General features: G+C 40.4%; 1 protein-coding gene across 6 annotated transcripts in view; it reads right to left on the minus strand.

Annotated features, from left to right (window-relative positions):
• Sfmbt2 (Scm like with four mbt domains 2) overlaps window positions 1-19,701 on the minus strand; it is a 230,590-nt gene that overhangs the window by 204,530 nt on the left and 6,359 nt on the right. For 5 of the 6 annotated variants that reach the window (XR_002821927.1, XM_023719784.1, XM_023719786.1 and 2 more), the window contains exon 2: window positions 1,287-1,438. Coding sequence is in view for 5 of the 6 variants with exons in the window: in XM_023719784.1 (XP_023575552.1) it covers window positions 1,287-1,386 (100 nt within the window). In the remaining variant the exon portion in view is untranslated. Of the gene's footprint in view, window positions 1-1,286; window positions 1,439-3,527; window positions 3,625-19,701 lie in introns of all 6 variants that reach the window. The other variant, XM_023719783.1, reaches the window with a different exon arrangement.

Below are 19,701 nucleotides of genomic sequence, written 5' to 3' on the forward strand. Positions count from 1 at the left end.
AAAAAAAAAGGGCACAAGGATTCTTCAATAAAGGACTCAGGTCTACTTGAAGAAGTGTTCTTGTATGTCGTGAATAAAACCAACGTCATGACAACTCAGCCTATTTTAAAGAAGATACTAATAATTTTTCATCCCATTATAGTATTCACTTAGTTCCAGATTTTTTTTTCCAAATAAAGATGTAATTTGAGAAACATAAGTAAATTCAATGATATCATTACAGCCACCTGTAATGGTCAGCTAATCTGATTAAAATGTGAAGACGAACTTGGCAACTCCTTCAGGCAGCAGTTAAATCTCCCGTGGAGTTTGTGAGCATTTCTTTTCACATGAATTCACCACAGTAAATGTCTAAGAATCAGCAGACTAAACTAACCTTACTTAATTCGTTACTATGCATGAATAGTGCAATCTTTAAAGAAAGATAGCTTTTTAAAAGAAACCTTTAACTATCTAGAAAAAAGATGGAAAGAAAAAAGAAAAAAGATGGATTTACTAATTCATCAGTTAAATATTAAAATTCAACCAGAAGCTAGGGTAGAGGGTCTTGTCTGTTTTATCAGAGTAGCTCTGAGAACACTTTACCACAAACCGACATGATCTAAATTTCTTTGACCTCATACACTTTCACAAAAGACATATTCAATACTCTGTATTATGTGCTACCGAAGTGAGCACATGCGTTCAATACTCTGGAGAACATCTGTGTCAGCAGTGTCTCCTACAGATTTGGGTAGGCCTGGATCTCCTGTCTCTGTGGCACTTATAAGGGAATTCTATTTCCCAGTCAGCCTTACCACAGCAAGAACATGTGATTAACTTCTGCACAAGGAGTTCTTAGTCAAATGGGCATTTGTCTCTGCTGACCTACAGCACTAAACTACTGGTTGAAGACCTGCCTGTGCCACTTGCCACCATCATGACCACCCTGAAGTACAGTATCACCGGATAGTGCACACGACTCCATGGAACACAGCACCAGAGACATCTGTGAAGGACAGTGTAATGATTTGGCAGTTTACCATACAAGCCACTTATATTCTGAAGTGGCATGATGCCTCACTATTACCTAGTCTGCCCTGTCTAATAAAGTCATATAAATTTCAACCCTAAATTTGCATAATATTAAAGCTGCTATGATGTATCTGTAGAAACAGGACAGAAAATCCTGGGAACAGGCAGTATGTGAGATCTCCAAGTGTTGCCTCCACTGTTCCCTGAATGTTCCATGAAGGTGTGCATCAATAGACCAAAAACCAGAAGCGATGGAGCAAGCAAAATCCTACCTGAATCGAGGTCTCCATTCCCATTAGCTGAATCGACATGCTTTTCCACAGAAGAGGAGGAAGGGTCTTGCATATTGGAAACTGACAGACTGCTCTCCATGCCTGAAGACTTGATGTTCTTTTCCCTTAATTCATCATACAAGAAGAATTATCTAAATGCAACCAAAAGAAAAAAAAAAATCAGAGCACTTTTAATTATATTAGTCATATTACCTTGATTCTAGGCTCTCTAGAAGTGATATATGGCTAGCGAGATAGCTCAGCATCTAAGGTGTCCCATCTAGGGTTTGATCCCCAGCACCACATGCAGCACCAGCCCAGTGCGGCTGAGCCTGCCAAAAACACACACACACACACACACACACACACTAAATAAAATTAAAAAAAAAAAAAAAAAAAAAAAAGATATAATCCTATCAGAATTGTTACCAACTCATTACAACATTTAGAGTGCAATATAATGTTGATAACAGAAAATATTGGAATAAAGATGAGTGTTTTTCCACACAAGGTAAACCACAAAGGTCATAACAGTAAAACCATTTAACATAGGTAATTCACATCTCTAATACAGGCTTGTTCTCCACCAACAAATAGGACTTGCTTCAATCCTTAATTCACCATGGTGACCTTGAGCAAGATACTCAACTTAGTAAGAAGTCCTCATGTGTCAAAAGTGGTCTGATATCAAAACCAGCCGAGTATCAATGTTTGCAAATAATGTGCTCTCTGACAAATTAGAAATACGTGCACAACTTTCCATGACAGTACTGCCATTCCTCGCCTGCTTTCTGACATCACTGGAAGGGATAAAATGCCCTCCAGTTCCCACAAATGAGCTCACAATCTGGCTCACTGAAGTCAGAGCTCATGAGATACCAAAAGCCATCATGTCTAAGGAGCAGCCACTCCTGGCTCAGAGGGACAGATAACAGCTATGTGATATTTTTAACCCTTGCATTCATTCACTGTTCCCTTACATTACACACAGAGTACATTAAGTTAGCAAAAGGACAAAGATAGATGAAGAAAAGAATACAGTACATCTACACCTATCAACAGAACACTGTACGGCTTACATTCTAATGAAGTATCATTTAGGAATACCACACCCTTCTTAAAACATGCATACACAGAGGTTTTTAGTGCTATTTAGTTTATATCTGTGAAAGGTATTTTGAGGTTTTGTCGAAACCAAAGATCCATAGAAGAGTATTAGTCATCTGTGGGAAGGCAGGGAAAAGGCTGAAAACGAGTGGCAGAAGTAGCCAGAAGAGTAGACAAGGACCAGGTACCCAGCGCTGGAATTCAGTTCACTGCATATTAAATTACCTACCTATTGCATACAAACTTATCAGACACTGGGGCGAGGATACAAAAAGCTGCTTCTCAATCAAAATGCAAAGAAATAAAATATCTCTCTTAGAATAAGTGTTATAAAAAATACCTTGAACTGGTTCATTAAACAGCAATCTAAGCATCTTGTTTCTACAAAGATAAGTTCATAAATAAGCAAACAGAATGACAATTAAGGACATAGAACACATTAAACGATGAGATGGTCTTTCACTCACTCAACACTAGCACAGGCTGACCATGTTCTTGTGAAGCAAAACTAAAAGCATATGATCTGAGGAAGAGAAGTCAGCAAATACCTTGAGTCAGGGCTGTCCCAGAAGATGTGATACTTACGTTTGTTTAAGAATCACGTAAATTAGTAAAGTACACCTGTAACAGGTGTACTTTAAACAGGCAAGAGAATCGCAAGTTCCAGGCCAGTAGTATAGAGCATAGCCAGGCCCTATTCAACACATTAAAAAAAAAAAAAAAAAAAAAAAAAAAATCACAGAAAAGACAGGTAAATACCATGCCTAAAGATATACTTACACCCACTGCAGCACTTTGCAGGGAAAGAGAAAGCAACTAAAAACATTCTTAATCTTGGGCCAGTGATACAGCTCTGGGACTAAGTGCCTACTTAGGCAAGCGCAGGGACTAGGGCTCAATCCACTGTGCAGGCTCCGCCCCCAGGCATGCTGAGCCAACCACTGAGACTGGGCATGGTGGTGCACGCCTGTAATCCCAGCACTGGGCATGCTGAAAACAGGAGGATCACTATGAGTCTGAGCTGTGTAGTGAGACCCTGCACCAAACACATTAAAAAAAAAAAAAAAATTCCCCATACAACCTTGTATCTAAGATAAGGATATTTAAAAAATAGTACAGACAAAAATTACCTACATCTAAATCAAAACTGGGTTTGCTTTCTTCTTAATAATCCACAAGTGGAAGTTTTTCATTCCCTCATGGGTCACTGGATGAATACAGTTTCTGCAAGCTTAAGCAGAAACATCCCAGATAAGAGAAGCTATTGAATGGACACATGAGTTCTAACATTACACAAAGTACAAACCTGGCAGACCTAGCAATGTTCCCCTAAGGCTGGCTCACCTAACCCAGGACAGTTTGCCACAATGACCTATACAATAGTGGGCCGAACTGCACTGTCCTTAGAAGGTTCCTTCAAGATCTGTTACAACAGGGGCACAAAAACCTGTGGACAACTGCCACCTCTCTTACAAAACTGAACACACTTCAGAAACAGGCCTAAAAGGCAAACCTGACCTAACCCCAAACTTCAACCATCAGGACCAACAGAAAGGAGTCTCAGCACTGTAGCTCGGCATGGAGACTGAGAGATTTCCTTCTGGGGGCTTCACTCGGCACCCTGAGGGGACTGTGGGTGCTACACCTGGGTAAAGCAACAGTATAGTTTCCAAGTCCCAGACTAAAGCCAAGTCAGTGGACAGGTGAGCATGGATGGGTGAGGATGCACCGAGGAGGAACGGAACATGAAAGTAGTTGCTAGGAACATGCCCAGAGGAGATGAGGATAAGACGAAACCAAAGATCCAATAGAAGCACTGGCTAAAGGGCCTCAGGAGGAGTGGCAGATGGTGGCACACACCTGTAACCCCAGCTAATCAGGAGACTAAAAGGAGGCAGATTCAATGTTTGAGGTCAGCCTGGCTACCTTAGTAAAACCATGAGACATCCTCAGGAAGGTAGAAAAGATAATAAATATGGAGAATCAACAGCAAACAGTGTGGCAGGATCATGTGAAAAATTCCAAGGAAACTTAGCATAGGGGGAGGAAAACAGGATCATGTGGGCCCACGCTGTCATTCCTCCTCCTTACCACCAAGAGGTCTCCTACAAACGTTAGGCACTGTTCTAGGCACCAGAAGGCATGTGGGACAAAACTGAACAAAATTTCTGCCCTAGATTACAAGAAAGAGCTATATTTTTTAAAATATTAGGAAACTATACTAGCAGAGTCTGCTAGAGGATCAGTGCTATACCCAAAAGAAATAGCAGGAAAGAATAGGAAAACAATGGAAAAGAATGATAATTATTTAGGTGGTGGCCAGACAAGACCTTGGGAAGTGACAGTTAAGCAAAGGCTTGGGTTGGGAGGTGGGCAGGAGAAGGGGGCTACGAACAGGGAAAACAAGCTGAGCCCACAGAAGAGAATGGTTTCCAACATAAGGAGCAGAACTTCAAGTCACTCTGCAGGCAGGAGTGGCAACTGCAGGATGCCATTCCAGAAAGGGAAGAGACCAGAGCTCTCACCAAGGAATCACTCCTACTGGGGTAGCCAGCCAAGGGCAATGTGGGTGGATGGGGGGCAACGTGGGTGGATGGAGGCAACATGGATAGATGGAGGGCAATGCGGGTGGATGGGGCAACCCCAGACAGAAGCCAACTAAACAGGAAGGCAGAGACAAGGGTCAAAACTAAGACACAGGAAAAGAAGGAAGGAAACAAGATCAAGGAGCGTCTGAAAGGTATAATCAGCAGAATGCCATAGAAATAATCCTAAGAGAGTGCAATCTTCACAGCATGCAGTCACAGCTGTTAGAATAAACGACTTCACTTTCCACAGCCAGCTCTCAGCAACTAATGGAACTCATAGAAATAGATAATTCTGGGGGAAACATATTAAATGTAAGAATAACATACCACTTCACAAGCAATTTCTATTGACTTGCTTTCTTGAAAAATCTGTTCACTTTAAATGAGGTGTGTGGGGTTGGGGGGTCGCACTGCTGACAATCGATCCATTTAGCTTTGCAAAATAAAAACAGGATGTTTTAGGATGGACATATAGCTCAGCGGTAAAGTGCTTCCATAGCAGCGTCACAAAAAATAAATAAGACCACACAAAAAACAGGATATTTTAAAACAAATCACTTTCCTATCAATTTAAATGGCTACTTGTAAAACAAAGCATATTTCTTTTTTTTTTACGTACTAGTGGCTAAACTCAGGGTTTCATTCATGTCACACAATTACTCTACCATTGAACGCCACTCCCAACCCCCTTTGGATTCTTAAAATACACTGTATATAATTTCAAGGCTGAAGTAAAGCCACCTACTAATTGGAGCAAGATTTTTTTCCAGAGACATATGAAGGTTCAGAAAACTGGGCTTTTAAAGGGTAATTTGTTTATACAATAGGCTTTGTGATTTTGTGCAGATTTTACTATAACTGGCACCTCTTGTCTTCTGTTGACGAACAACAGAAGTACTGCACTGGAACTTCTTGCAAAAGTTGTCTTTGCCTAGTAGAAAAAAAAACATTCACTTGAAGAATAAGGAGTAATGAGGCCACTGCTTGGCTGTGGCATAAATACATTTGATTCAACCTCTATTCCTCAATTTCTCATCAGCGAAATAGCAGAGCTTGATTGGCTCCAATCAAAAGTCCTTTTCAAATCTAAAGTGATATGAATTTACTGGGTACTTTTAGTATTAATTGTACATTTTCTCCTTCAGATTACCCATTTATCTGAACCAAATTTAATACAACAATAACCATTCTCTTCCAACCCAATAATCCTCCCTTCTTGCATCTGGTGCACATATACAGAATAGAATTTCATAACACGCCAGGCAAAGCCTTCCTAGGGAGAAAAAGTGAGGAAGAGTGCTCATTTGACTTTACTATAAAACTAATCAGAAACTATTGGGATTTTACTGTCTATTTTGAATGACAAAACTTTCTGTCCCAGAGAACAACCCTCTCAGGCCCCCCTCCAGTCCCTCTCTCGGACAGGAGCTTTCTTTCCCTCAATAGATATATGCTGGTCATAAAAATAAAAATAATAATAAGGATAATAAAACTTTCTGTACCAGCCCAGCCCCAAATGGTAACCACTAGCCACATGGGGCTTCTGAGCCCTTGAAATATGGCTAGTGAAGTTAAGGATGTAAATTAAAATTTTAGTGAATTTAAATGTAAATGACCTTGGGCCAGGGAGGGGGAGATAGCTCAGCTGCATAAGTGCCTGCATGGCTGGCAAGCACAAGGTCCTGAGTTCAATCGCCTGTACTGAGAAAAAAAAAAAAAGTAAATGGTCTTACGTGACAGGAGGCTACCACACTGGGCAGCCTAGCTAGACCACTCCATTGGTTAGCCACTGCATTTGCGGGCTTGGAACATGTCCTAAAATAACCATCAATTCTCGGCTCTTAAAATGTTTTAATTTAATAATGTTAGCTTAATTAAAAGAGAACACAGAAAATTTAAAACTTAAGAAACTTCAGAAGGAGATTTAGCTTTCCCCTAATACCCCTACAATGACTCTTGGCAAACTCCCTAATGTACTAGACTTTTACTGAATGTGCTGTAATATTAGGTCCTTACAATTTCAAGGGAGATACAATCTTAGAAACTATGAATGTCACTCTAAGATACTGCTTTTCCCTTTCCTTTAAAAATCCAAGAAAATCACTTCACCTGAAAACTCTTATCAGGCACAAACTTTTTCTGCAAAGGCAAAAAAAAATTTATGATTGTAACTATTAATAAATTCGTTAAGGATCAGTGGTTTCAAGGACCTTTACCAAATGGGGAAGGAGTTTGCTAAAGTCTTCACAGCTCTTCCATGTTCCAACTCTTTATCCATCTGAATCTAACTAGACGCTACAGAAAGGTAACCTGGGACTATGAAGTAAGACATTGATTTAAATTCACCAAATCAATCATTTTAAATAGAACTCATGGGTAAACAATATAAATACCAAGGAGAGAGCCACCGCCAGAAAGCACGGCTGACTTAACTCTCTTATCACTCTTGGAAGGACAAATGGCATTCCACTCAGAGGCTGGAGGTCTACCCAGGTAGCTGCAAAATTATTTATTTTGGCAAAAGGCATTGTCAGGCTTAGACTTATTTAAATAATGTTTCCTTTTCCCTTCCTACAAAAGATACACAGTCTTGATACTACTCTGCCCCAATTAAAACATACAAACAAGTAAACTAAAATCACTTCTAACCCACCACCCAGAGAAAATCACTTTTATATTTATAGTATTGCCTAAGTATTTTTGTGAGTTCATTCAGAATCCAAAATTCTAATCCATTCTTCACCTAACAATACATAGAAAGCATCCCCTTCAATTCTTTGGGAACATGACTTGAAAGTAAATGTGTAATTTTTACTATAAGTAGGGTAACTTGTTGACCATAGCACTACCAATCACCATTAAGTTGTCTGTGTTGCTTTAATTCTTCACTGCTATAAATAAACAGTGCTGCAATTACCATTCTCAACCATCTCTGATGTTTCCTTAAAGTGAAATCTCCCAAGTTAGGATTGTTAGGTATCATTTGTTAAGGATCAAAATATGAGGGCACATCTAAGGAGTGTGACCGATTCTGCTGAAATGCTGTCTAGGCAGCTTTACTCACGTACACCCCAGTTAGCAGTGGATGAGAGATGACTACACCCACTCTCCTCCTGAGTCCTTGTACGCTGTTCGAGTTCATTGTAAACACTGAATGATGTTTCTCTCTCATCCTTCCTATATATTAACTGTACGGTTCTACTATATAGATTTTTAAGAATTGTATGTATTTCATCTCATGAAACAACTTTCCCCCATTTGCCCTTGACATGCAGAAATGTTTTTTTCAACCCAAGTCAAAAAATCAATTACTGGGGCCGGCCAAATAGCTCAACAGATTAAAGTGACTGCAATCAGGTGCAGGGGTCAGGGGTTCGATCTCCAGGCCTGCCATGTCAGTGGTGCACACCTGTAATGCCAGCTCTTGGGAGGCTGTAAACAGGAGGATCACTACAAGTCTGATCTAATAGTGAGACCCTGAACACCCTGTAGGTCCTTCCCTAAAACACACACACACACAAATATCAATTACTGTGCTTCTTCTAAAAATATATTACTGCGCTTCTTAAAAAGTCCTCCCAATCCTAAAATACCAGAAATCTAACTCCTGAGGGATTTCAGGTTTTACATTTAACTTTTGTTAACATTTAGATATTTATGCTCAAATATTTTGTGAGCTGCACCTCTGTCCTCATCCTCTTCCCCCCAACCCTCCTCCTACCAGTTAAAAAATCCATTCATCTCCGATTAAGCATTTATACCCTGCCTTTATCACCACTATATTCTTAAATACCTAGCACATTTCAGTATACCAACTTTCATCTAATTATGAGAAAAGCCAGAGAAATAGGAACTAAAACTATTGTTTATATATACCTTAGTTAAGCAATGATTAAGCCAGGGGTCACCTGAAGTATGTTTATAGCGAGATGACACTGGTGTTTGCACAGACTGGGAGCCCAGTTCCAGTCCCTGATGACTCTATTGTTACAGCCCAATCTAACATGAGTAGGATGTATCTGCAAAGAGCTCACACAAGACATTACTGTGTGTTGGAGACTGTAGTATCAACTGCCCACACTGATAGCCATTTTCCCCTCCTATCTACACTAAGGGATCGCTGGCTAACCAAGACATTTCCCAGCTCTCCTTGCACTTAGACATGATCACATGATTAAACTCTAGCCAGCAGGAAGTTTGCCAGACTGATGTGTTGGACTACAGCATGGGAAAGGCCTGCTCCTGCTGTCCAACTCTCAGGATGGGCAGCACTTGCTCCCAGGCACCAGCGCCCATAGCAGACATGAAAGGAAGCTGGTTCTGAGACTTCACACTGCGAGAACAGCTTCTCTCTGGTGTACACCACTCTAACTTTAGGTTGCTGATATGAGGTCAACCTCAACTCCAAACAAATACATTCTTAACAGCATTGTATTCCTTTTTAATGATCTTGTAATTAAGACACTTAGATTGTTACCACTACAGTCAGTACATACCCTAACTTTTGCACTATCAATAGTGCAAAATGTTTTCATTTTAATTTTACAAAATAGAGCTTGCATTAATATGTCAATCAAAGTCCCTAAATCTTAACACGAAATCTCTAAGAAAACAAAACCCTGTAGACCCTGCCTTAAATACAGAAAAAAAAAAAAAAAAAGGCAGGCCTGATAGCTCAGCGGACTAAAGCACCTGCTTAGGCAAAGCGCAGCTGGCTGGGTTCAATAGGTCCAGCAACCACACGCATAAGAGCACTGCTTCATGCAATGGGGATTAAGTAAAGGTTGTTAGAAAGGTCAAAGTAACTCTTCAAAAGAGATCGCTCACAGATACACTAGAAAACATACTATCTCTGCAAAGGCATTTAAATGTGTGGAAAGGAAAGGGGATTTTTCTAGATTTGGTTTTGCACAGAAAATTCCTTATAGGGTGCCAGTAATGCCAAATTCAACTGTTTTACAAGGTTAGGCTTGGCTTGACTATGTTGGTCAGAATGCCATCCCTGGGACATAACAACTGAGATAATCAACTTACAAGGAAGACTTATTTTGGTTCATGGGTACAGAGGTTTCAGTCCATGGTCAATCAGCCATGTCACCCTGGGCCTCTGTCACCATGGTACCTCATGGCAGGAGGATATGGCCAAAGCCTGTTCACTTCAGGGCAGGAAGCAAAGAGAGAAACAGGAAGGGGTGGGATCCCAGCATACACTTCAGGGGCACATCCTGCAATGTCTGAACTTCTTCCCAGCAACTTCTTTCCAACAACACAGGTTAGGGAGCAGGATTTAATACATAAACCTTTGGGGTACAATTCCAAACCATAGCAATAAACCATCTTGCTAAAGTCACGCACACCTGCTCTCCATGAAACTTCATTGAGTTGAAATGGTAAGTATTCATCATGGTATTCAGGGTTGAGCCATTTTCTTAATAGATCTAAGTATTTGGACAAATTATTTTTCTAAGCCCCAGTTGTTAGAAATATGAAAGAGAATGAATTATGTAATATCAGGAACCCTTCTCATTATGCCCCTCACTGCTAGCAGATTTTCTTTATATATAATTTTTATATAATTATAAAAACCAAATAATTCTACACAGCTCCCCTCCAGGAAAAAAAAAAAGCAAAATGAGAAATGCCTGCCCTTCTCTCTCCTCCCTAAGGAAATCACTTTCAACTCTTCCCTGCTTGGACATTCATGCCCATGATGTTGCATAATATGCTACTTCTTAACTTTAGTCTCTGTTAAAAGAGCTTGCTACACCTCCTTCAACTTCCTGACTCGCACAGTCCTACACCACCACCCAGCTGTGTAGCACTGTGAGTACTCTTCTAACACAACTTTCTCCTGCAGTAAATAAGTCATTTTCTATGTGCTTTTCTGTGTACCTTTCCACAATTCAAATCCTAGTTTTCCATTCAGTGCCTAACGATGCTCCCCACTGGCTGAAACACATAGGCACTTTATTAATTTCCCCTTGAAGCTGCACTTATAAGGGTCTTCCTTTCTAACCTAATCTTGACTGAAGCTTCTATGCCTGGAATGCAGGCGTTATCTTTACTTTCCCACCCTGTTTAATAGGATCTCTGGGCTTCTCTCTTGTTTTTCACCCTCCTGTTAATGGAGCACATTCTCTATCAGATTCATAATAAAGGGTCTATGTGGAAAATTCAGGAAGCCTTGTTTGACTAGCATCAAACTCATGGCCATAATAACCAATAATTTAGGTGGGTTGAAAAAGAAATCTTTTAAGAAGTGGGGAGGGGTGGGAAGCCAGCTCAATGGCATAAGCATCTGCCTGGCAAGCTCAAGGTCCTGGATTCAAGTCCCAGTACAAATAAAAAAGAAATCTTAAATTGAAAAAATATTCTCCATCAGAATTTTTTGTTGCTTTTTATTTTTGTTTTTGTAGTACAGAGAACTGAGTCCAAATGGACTCTACAATCAAGCCATACCCTCAACTGTTTTTATCTTTTATACTGAGACAAGCTCTTGCTAAATTTCCCAGGTTAGCCTCCAACTCAGGATTCTCCTGTCTCGGTCCCCCAAGTAGCTATAGTTACAGGCAGGCACCACTCACCCAGCTCCCTCCAGATTTTGAGGGCTTTCCTCCATTGCCTTCTGGCTCAGATCATGGAACAGTCTGACACCAGCCTAACTGCTGCATCTTTTGATGTCCAGAATTTTCAAAATTTTGTACCTAGTGGCAATCTAGAGCTTGGAGACAGTAAATGACTTCTTTTAAGAATGAACTTCATATTCTTAAATTATAAGATATTTCATTAAGTTATTGCTGATTTCTTCATTTCTCTGTTTTGTTTTCTGTTATTGTTATTGTTATTGTTGTTCTTTTTTTTCTTTCTTTTTTTCTTTTGTGGCTCCAGGGCTCAAACTTGGAACCTTGTGTTTGCCCAGCTGACACTTACACCACCAGCTATCTCCCCAGCTCCTATCTCTTTCACTCTAATATGCATTCATTCAAATGTTGGTCCTTCTTTATTTCTCCCTTTTATTTCCTATCACTTTTTTAATGTATAATCTAGTTAATTTCCTCAAAAGGAAGAGAAAAACAAGGAGGAAGAGAGGGGAGAAAGACAGAAAGGAGGGGGAAAGGGGAGGAAGAAGGAAGGGAAGGAAGAGCAGGGGAAGGAGGGGAGGAGAAAGAGAGGAGCAGCGGTGGGGAGGAGGGCAGGGGAACAACATCTTAAATCCAATGCAATAATGATGTGCCCAGCTCCAACTTCAGATTTACAAGTATGAGTTAAATTATTTTCTTTCATAAATTAGTTCTAATATTCCACTGTTCCATCTCTGTCTTATTAAAAATTTAAGTATCATTTTGTACCTGGAATTGTCAAACTCAAGTGGAAAAGTGAAATTTTGCACTGTGCTCATCATAATTTCAGGCTTATTACCTTGCAGTTCTGTTTTGTTGTGGCGGTGGTGTGACTTGGGAAAAGATAGTATTCTCTAGGTAGAAAATAAAATGTGAAAGTCTAAACTAAAAGCCTGCAAACCCCAGCCACGCTCTAGCTGCCCTGCAAGCCTACGATGTCTGAACCACAGAAAGTCGCCTCATTTTACTCTCCAGGAAGTTCAAAACGAGCACAGCGAACTTCATCTAAGACCTTCCAAAAATATTTCAATCAAAATGGGAAATCTCCAAGGACTCTAAAGGATGCAGAGCCCAACACAGGGCCAAAACTTGATCTCCAAAACATCATGGCTTCCCGAAATACTGCGGCTTTCATTTTCCTAAGAGGCAGTGTGAAAAAACTCTGGAATCATAAGAATCTCAGGAAAAACTGTATCTGCAAATGTCTTTGACGATAAGAAGCAATGCAAAGTGCCAAACACTATCATCAACACAAGGTGCCACCTGTTTATGATCACCCTGAGCCCCAGCTTGCTCTGCTAATAATGCCTGAGCACATCTCTTCCCCACCTGGACCAGCCACCACTCGGCCTTTCTAAGAAGAGCCAGACCCCACTTCATTCCATCATCAAGTGAGATGAACAGACTGGGGCAGAAGGTTCATGGAGTTGTTTCACTCACCCCAGGCTCAGAGCTTGATTTACCCTAATTAAGACCACAATTTACTCACCATTTTCCAACCAGGCTACAATAGTTTTCACTCAGAATACACTGAAAACGTGATGCAAGTTGCAACCCCCTCATAAAAAATGCTTATGTTTTACAATCAGATTAATGCTTCAACACTAGGACACAAGATATACTGGAGATAATGGGCATTTTGGAACAAACATCAGGGCTGGAGGCTGTCATCCCCTCCAGCAGGATCTTTCAGGGTCTAATTTTCGGCTTTCACTGGCATCTCATAACCTCCCCCACCCCAAGCAGTACACATGAGATGTGAATGTAAGGGAAGTTACATCAGTTACTCACAAATGGCCATGTACAAAATGAGAAAAGAACACCATGCCACTTACTTGCTTGAGAAAAGGAAAAGCCCAAATGCAGACCAGCTGCCCAAGACCTTGAGGGTGGATTTATTAACTATATGCATAAAATTTCTGTTTTTGTTTTTTTTTTTAGAACAAAACAGGTATGCTTCCATTGGACTATCTGATACAGAAGATAGTATGATATGATGGATGGATAGTATGAATGACAAATTTGAAATTTCTTTATTGAAAAGAAAGGCACTTCCCCTGCCTGGTACAGCTATCGCCCTCATATACTAATGAAGTAGCCCATTAAATACTACTTCATGTTAAGAATCCTTTATCTGAAATTCTTCTGGTCAGAAGTGTTTGAGATTTGAGATACTTTTTCCTGGTTTTCAAAGATATACATACACATAATGAAGTTTTTTAGGGATGGAATCCAAATCTAAACATGAAATTGTTTTATACATAAAACACCTTAAATGTGGAGCCTGAGGTAATTTTATACAACATTTTAATAATATATAAAATCAGAAATACATGATACAAACATTCTACTTGCAATGACATGGTTCCAGCTTAATAAGTTTCAGAAGTTTTTTTTCCATTTATGTATTTGGCACAGGGTCTCACTATACAGCTCAGACTCGTAATGATCCTCCTGTTCTCAGCCTCCCCAGCGCTGGGATTACAAGTGTGCGCCACCATGCCTGGACTCATTTGCTGACTCAGTGTCCCTGGGCGGGCATGGGCAGTGCAGCATGCGGGACCAGGAATCAAACCCTGGTCCCTGTGCTTGCCAAAGCAGGCGCTTAGTCCGCTGAGCTATCTCACCAGCCCAGGTTTCAGATTTTGAAGCGTTACAAATTTTAGATTTTCAGATTTAGAATGCCAAAGAAATACACAATAGCTCTTGGCAGCAAAGTAGCAATATAGGATTTCCAACAGAAACTTACATCCAAGTCACAAAAGTAAACACCAATCTTCAGCAAACATAAGACTAGGGTTGGCTCTGAGTTTCTACAAAAGAAGCATGAGTTTCAGAATTAGCACAGACAAGGTGGCTTTGATTTTTGACATTTTGGATAAACCCAAAGCATAAGATTTCCTCCATCATCTTCTAAGATAAAGGGGAATAAAATAAGTATCAACTGAGGTAACTAAGCTAAGTAACCTTCATGTTCCACCATCAGCCTTCATTTATTACACATCACACATATGCATATAAATCTTTTAGGCAAAATGGATTTACATTGTCTATATAACCATGAGAACTCAAGAAGTAAAGAAACTTAAAAAGACACCCTCTTTAATAAGCTTGATATGCAGAGATGCCTGATAGTGCCTAATTGGATGTGATTACCTCAAACCAGATAGATGCATTACATTCATAATGCCTAAGCGATGTCACCAAGCTCCAAATGCCCAAAGAAGCACTTCTTTACCCAAACATCTTTACCCAAACACTTCACCTAAAACATCAATGATGAAGAGGACCGCCACTGAGCATCTTTCCTGAGGATAACAGTCAGAGTTAGCTAGCATTCAGACAAGAATTGAGGGGCACTTCAGGTGCTTATCTTATCAAAAGTCATAAAACTGAACATACATCAAATTTTATATCACTTAATTGCATGAAAAGTTTACTCTAAGTAAACTGCAAATCATGCAAAGTAAATAAAAACACCCTAACTTCAGTTAGTAAGGAAGCTGGGAAGCATACAGGACTTTGCCAGAGAAGTAGAAGACCTGGGTTTACTTCAGTACAGTAATATCACTTAGCACTTGGCGGCAGGAGCTGCTGGAGTTTGAACCAGCTCAAGCAACATAGCTATCAGCTGCAAAACAGAGGAATTGTTCTGGAAGCTTATTAGTCACTAATGTCTGAGCTGGATCGCAAAAACTTTCAGTAAAGAGACAGGCCTCAGCTAGACCTTGAGAAACTGAGAGTGCTAGAGGAGGCTGGAGGAAGAGTGGGGAGCCCATCAGGCAAGGGAGCCCGAGCTTGCCAGTAGAAGTACAAGTAGGTCACTGCTGGGTCTCAGAGCCTGAAGAGAGAACTGCCGGGGGATACCTCAAAAATACGCAGTAGCCAGTTGGCAAGTGTCTCCAAATGCCCATCTGCCTAGTCAAAGACAAACTATACAAAGCCATTTGCAGCTGATGGTGGCAGACGCACAAGAAGTAGAATGGGATGTGCGCCCTTCCTGTGACAGCTAGTGCTAGCGAGGCAGCACATTTAAGTCAGTTCTAAGACAAAGCACCCACACACACACCTTTATTCTACATACAGCCATTCTCTTCCTCTCCTGGGAACATCAGCACGGATGACCTCGTATGGTAGCCTGTATCCCAGGGTTGGCTATGATTATGTATTAGGGAAGAGATAAACAGAGAAAAACAGAAGTTGTTCCCTAACTGTCATCTTGGACAAAAATGATGACATCCAGCTGCCCTATCTCCTAGCCTATCATCAAGAAGGACACTTAGCAGGGATTGGATACAACAGGGCAGGAGACCTCAAAGGCTCTTGGATCATCTGCTTCAGTTGGAAACCACCACCAGCTGCATTCCACTGCACTGCTTTTTCTTTTTAATTAGCGCATGGACATGAATGCTTCTCAGACAAACAGCCTGGTTTAATGCTGCCACCTCCTCCCTCCTTTCCTCCCTCCTTCTCTCCTCCCTTCAGTTAGCAAAGCCTCTCTCAGAAAATATATAAAGAAACTCTCACCTGCCACTCAATAAATCCCTAAAAACACCACCACTCTACCGTAGAACCTAAGAAGCAAGTCTCTTAAACACACACCTTTTCATCTACTTGAGTCTTAAAAGGTGTTTCCTTCCATTGGACCAAAAGCTAAGGCTGCAGCCCACAAAACATGCAGGATACAAGCTACTCCTCTCAACCACTAAATTCAAGTTGTCCTATCCATGTGAAGCTAACCAAGTATCCCACGCCAAATGAGCACAAGATAAGCGACCTGACAGGTTTCAACATACAGCTGGGCTGGGAGGGCTCACTTTACACCTACTGACCGCCTATAAATAAATGAATGTGCATTGGGAAGGAGCTGCGATCTGAGCATCTCTACAAACCAAGTCTTGCTCAGGGAGTTCACACCAACACAAGTAATGAGAGACAGGCTACCTAGGAAAGTCAGTATCTGACCCTGGATTTATTATGCTCATGAATATTCATCCACTCTGTGTTCCCTTAAAGGGTAACATCTCAGAATCGACCTTTACTCCCCCAATATCTCTTTCCTAAGACTCATCTTTCCCATTTCCCTGCCTTTCAAAAGGTAAAGCCAGTTTCTTACCTGCAAAAGCAAATGCAAATGCCACTCTAACAGAACTACACTTTGGATTTTTGTTGCATGTGCTTTTTGCTCTCTACACCCTAAATTTTTCCATCACTGTCTCCACCACACTCCATTAAGTGGGACACTTCTCCCAGCTTTGTCCATAAGCAAAGCCACTTGTTCAGACAGAGAATGAACTGGAAAGCCATTTACAGAGGTCTCCCAGGAATGTCCATCTTCTTTAGTTGAAGAATGTTAAGCCTTGCACAAATTGGTACCATTTATATCTAGTGACAGAACCCTTTTGCAGCTACGTGTCCAGTGAGTGGCTCTGCAGTACACGGGCACAAGAACTACTACTGAATACATAACACTAAGAGAAGAGCAAGCTCTTTCCAATCTGGAGATGGGAAGAAAACAATGACTGCAAACCTGCTTCTACTGTAATTGATAAGCATGCACCTAAGAGTAAGCATGTCCTTTAAGCCAAGTTATTAAAATAAGTGTGTGCCAAAAATTCTATCGAGTCATTCATCACAGAGGAAATAAAAAATTGGAGATGTTTAAGATTAAAGTGATTTAGCCAACGTCATACAAAAAGTTCTGAATGAGAAACAGGTCTCTCAATTCCCAGAACTGCTCTTCCCAGCAGAGGACAGTTACTTACCCCCCATTTAGCACACTTTCTAAAATAATCCCAAAGGCAATTGCTATGCAAATTCAGCCACAGGCTGGAGAGATAACTCAGCAGTGGCAAGCACACAGACCCAGGGTCGATCTCCAGTAGCACATGTCACGCCGGCCCCCAAACCGGGTGTGGTGGTGCATGTCTGTAATCTCAGCGCTGGGGAAGCTGAAAACAGGATCACTACAAGTCTGAGCTGCATAGTGAGACCCTGTACCAAACACATAAAATGAAGAAAAGAAAATTCAGCCACCTCAATGTGGTAACAATAATTGACTTTTTCCATGGTTAAAAGAAGGAAAATTTCCACTCACATAAAGACTCTTTGATTCACTAACTTCATAGCCTGAGGGTGACTACCAGGGAAGGGGTACAAAACCAGCCATGAGACACCCCAAAACAGGCGCATGACTGTGTTATGTTCACTTAAAGAACAGCAAGCAGCTTTTGTTTTCAGTTTACAACATTAGATAGAAATAATCCAGTAAAAGACCAGACACCGGTTGGAGCTAAGAGCCCAACATCTATGGCAGTGTTATTTAGACAAAAAAAAAAAAAAAAAAAAAAAAAAATTCAAGATCTCCTCCCTCAACTTGCAGTCTTTCCATTTCTCCCCAGAAACTCATTCTTTCCAACATTAGTGGACAAAGAAATTGATCTATAATAGTACTATTTCCCCAAGACGAAATTTCAGAAATTCAACATTCTTCAAATCTTTAATGGTCAATTTATATGACAATAAATGACAGACTATCCTAACCCAGGGACACGGCCTTAACAACAGTGATTTATGCTTTATTTAAAAGCTCCTCTCTCCCATGATAATCTAAACTAAATGTAAAAAGAAAATGTACTTCATTAATTTACTTTCCTTCAAAATTAAATGCTAAAAATTAACCATATTTGTATGACCAAAAGACTCTATTTCCTTATCAATAAAATACTGACTTATCAAAATGACATTGATTAATTTCAAATACTAATTTATTTTCAATAAAATATTGATTTCCAGGTAGACTAGTACTCACCTAGAAAGATTAAACGCTCGAATGCATTCAAGCAATAGGCAGTGTCTCACACATAATGAACCATCAATCAACCTTGCCTTGCCATCTCAAGGCAATACAGTACCAGAATTCAATCCTAGCCCTTTCTTAATAGCTCTGTCATTATGGGCAAGCTCCTCTGACTCCCTAGGGCCTCAGTATTTCCTTTGCAAAATGGGAATGATAAATCTTTCATTAAAAGTATGAAAAACAAAGATAAAGCACTAAGTGTGGCTGGCAAATAAAACTGCAGAGCAAAACTCACAGGATCCAAGCGACTCTTGCCTAATCTCAGTGCTGATATTATTTGTCCTACTTTATAGAACTCAGCAAATGCTTTAACAGCAAGCCCTGTATCTAGCAAGATGTGTCATTTCCATGTTTGTTTTTTTTTCCAGGAAAATAAGAAACAGAAAAGCACAATGGATTCTTTCTCTAGTGTGAAAAATATTTGCCTATCTTATCACATGCATTGAAGCCTACAGGTATCACTCTATGGGTAACACAAGGAACTTCAGCATCAGTGTACAGGAAAGTATGATCACTTCCTAAAACTGTACAGACCAGGGAAGCCAAAACTCTAAGAGATGGAGTGCCCAAACTGCAACCCAAAACCCATTTATTTATCATCAAATGCCAACACTGCAACTAAACCTTAATACTGAAGTCTAGAAAAAACAATTCATACATCAACATCTTTTGTCTTAAAAGAAAAACAACATACATGCCATAGGTTCACTACCACTGCTAGTTACAGGCCAACCAGATGCACACCTTAGTGGCAGCTTCTCATTGGAACACTGCTAAACTGACAGTGTAAACCAATCCCTAAGGATTTTGCTTGATAACCTTATTAAGAATCATGCAACTGTGGCTGGCAAGATAGCTCAGTGGTCTAAAGTGCCCGCTTAGGCAACCTTAGGCAGGCACACAGGGACCGTGGTTCATCCTGGCACCACATGCCATGTCAGCCCCCCCAGGTGGGCTGAGCTGGCCACAAAAAAAAAAAAAGAATCATGCAATCATCCATGTCATACTGAAAGTTCTAACACGAGTACTTATTGTAAGAGTCCTGACAGTTAAACAACTTATGTACATTGGCTTAAACACAGCGTACACACGATGCAGGCAACAGAATTTTTTTCCTAAGAGCTGCCCCACCAAATTTTTAGTCTTACAAAGAAAGTAAGGTTTTGTTTTATTTATTTATTTATTTATTTTTATTTATTACATTTTTATTTATTGTGTGTGTGTGGCCAGCTCAGCCCACC

This window comes from Octodon degus, unplaced genomic scaffold (genome assembly GCF_000260255.1).
Source record: "Octodon degus isolate 3935 unplaced genomic scaffold, OctDeg1.0 scaffold00071, whole genome shotgun sequence".
In the NCBI taxonomy this organism is placed as follows: domain Eukaryota; kingdom Metazoa; phylum Chordata; class Mammalia; order Rodentia; family Octodontidae; genus Octodon; species Octodon degus.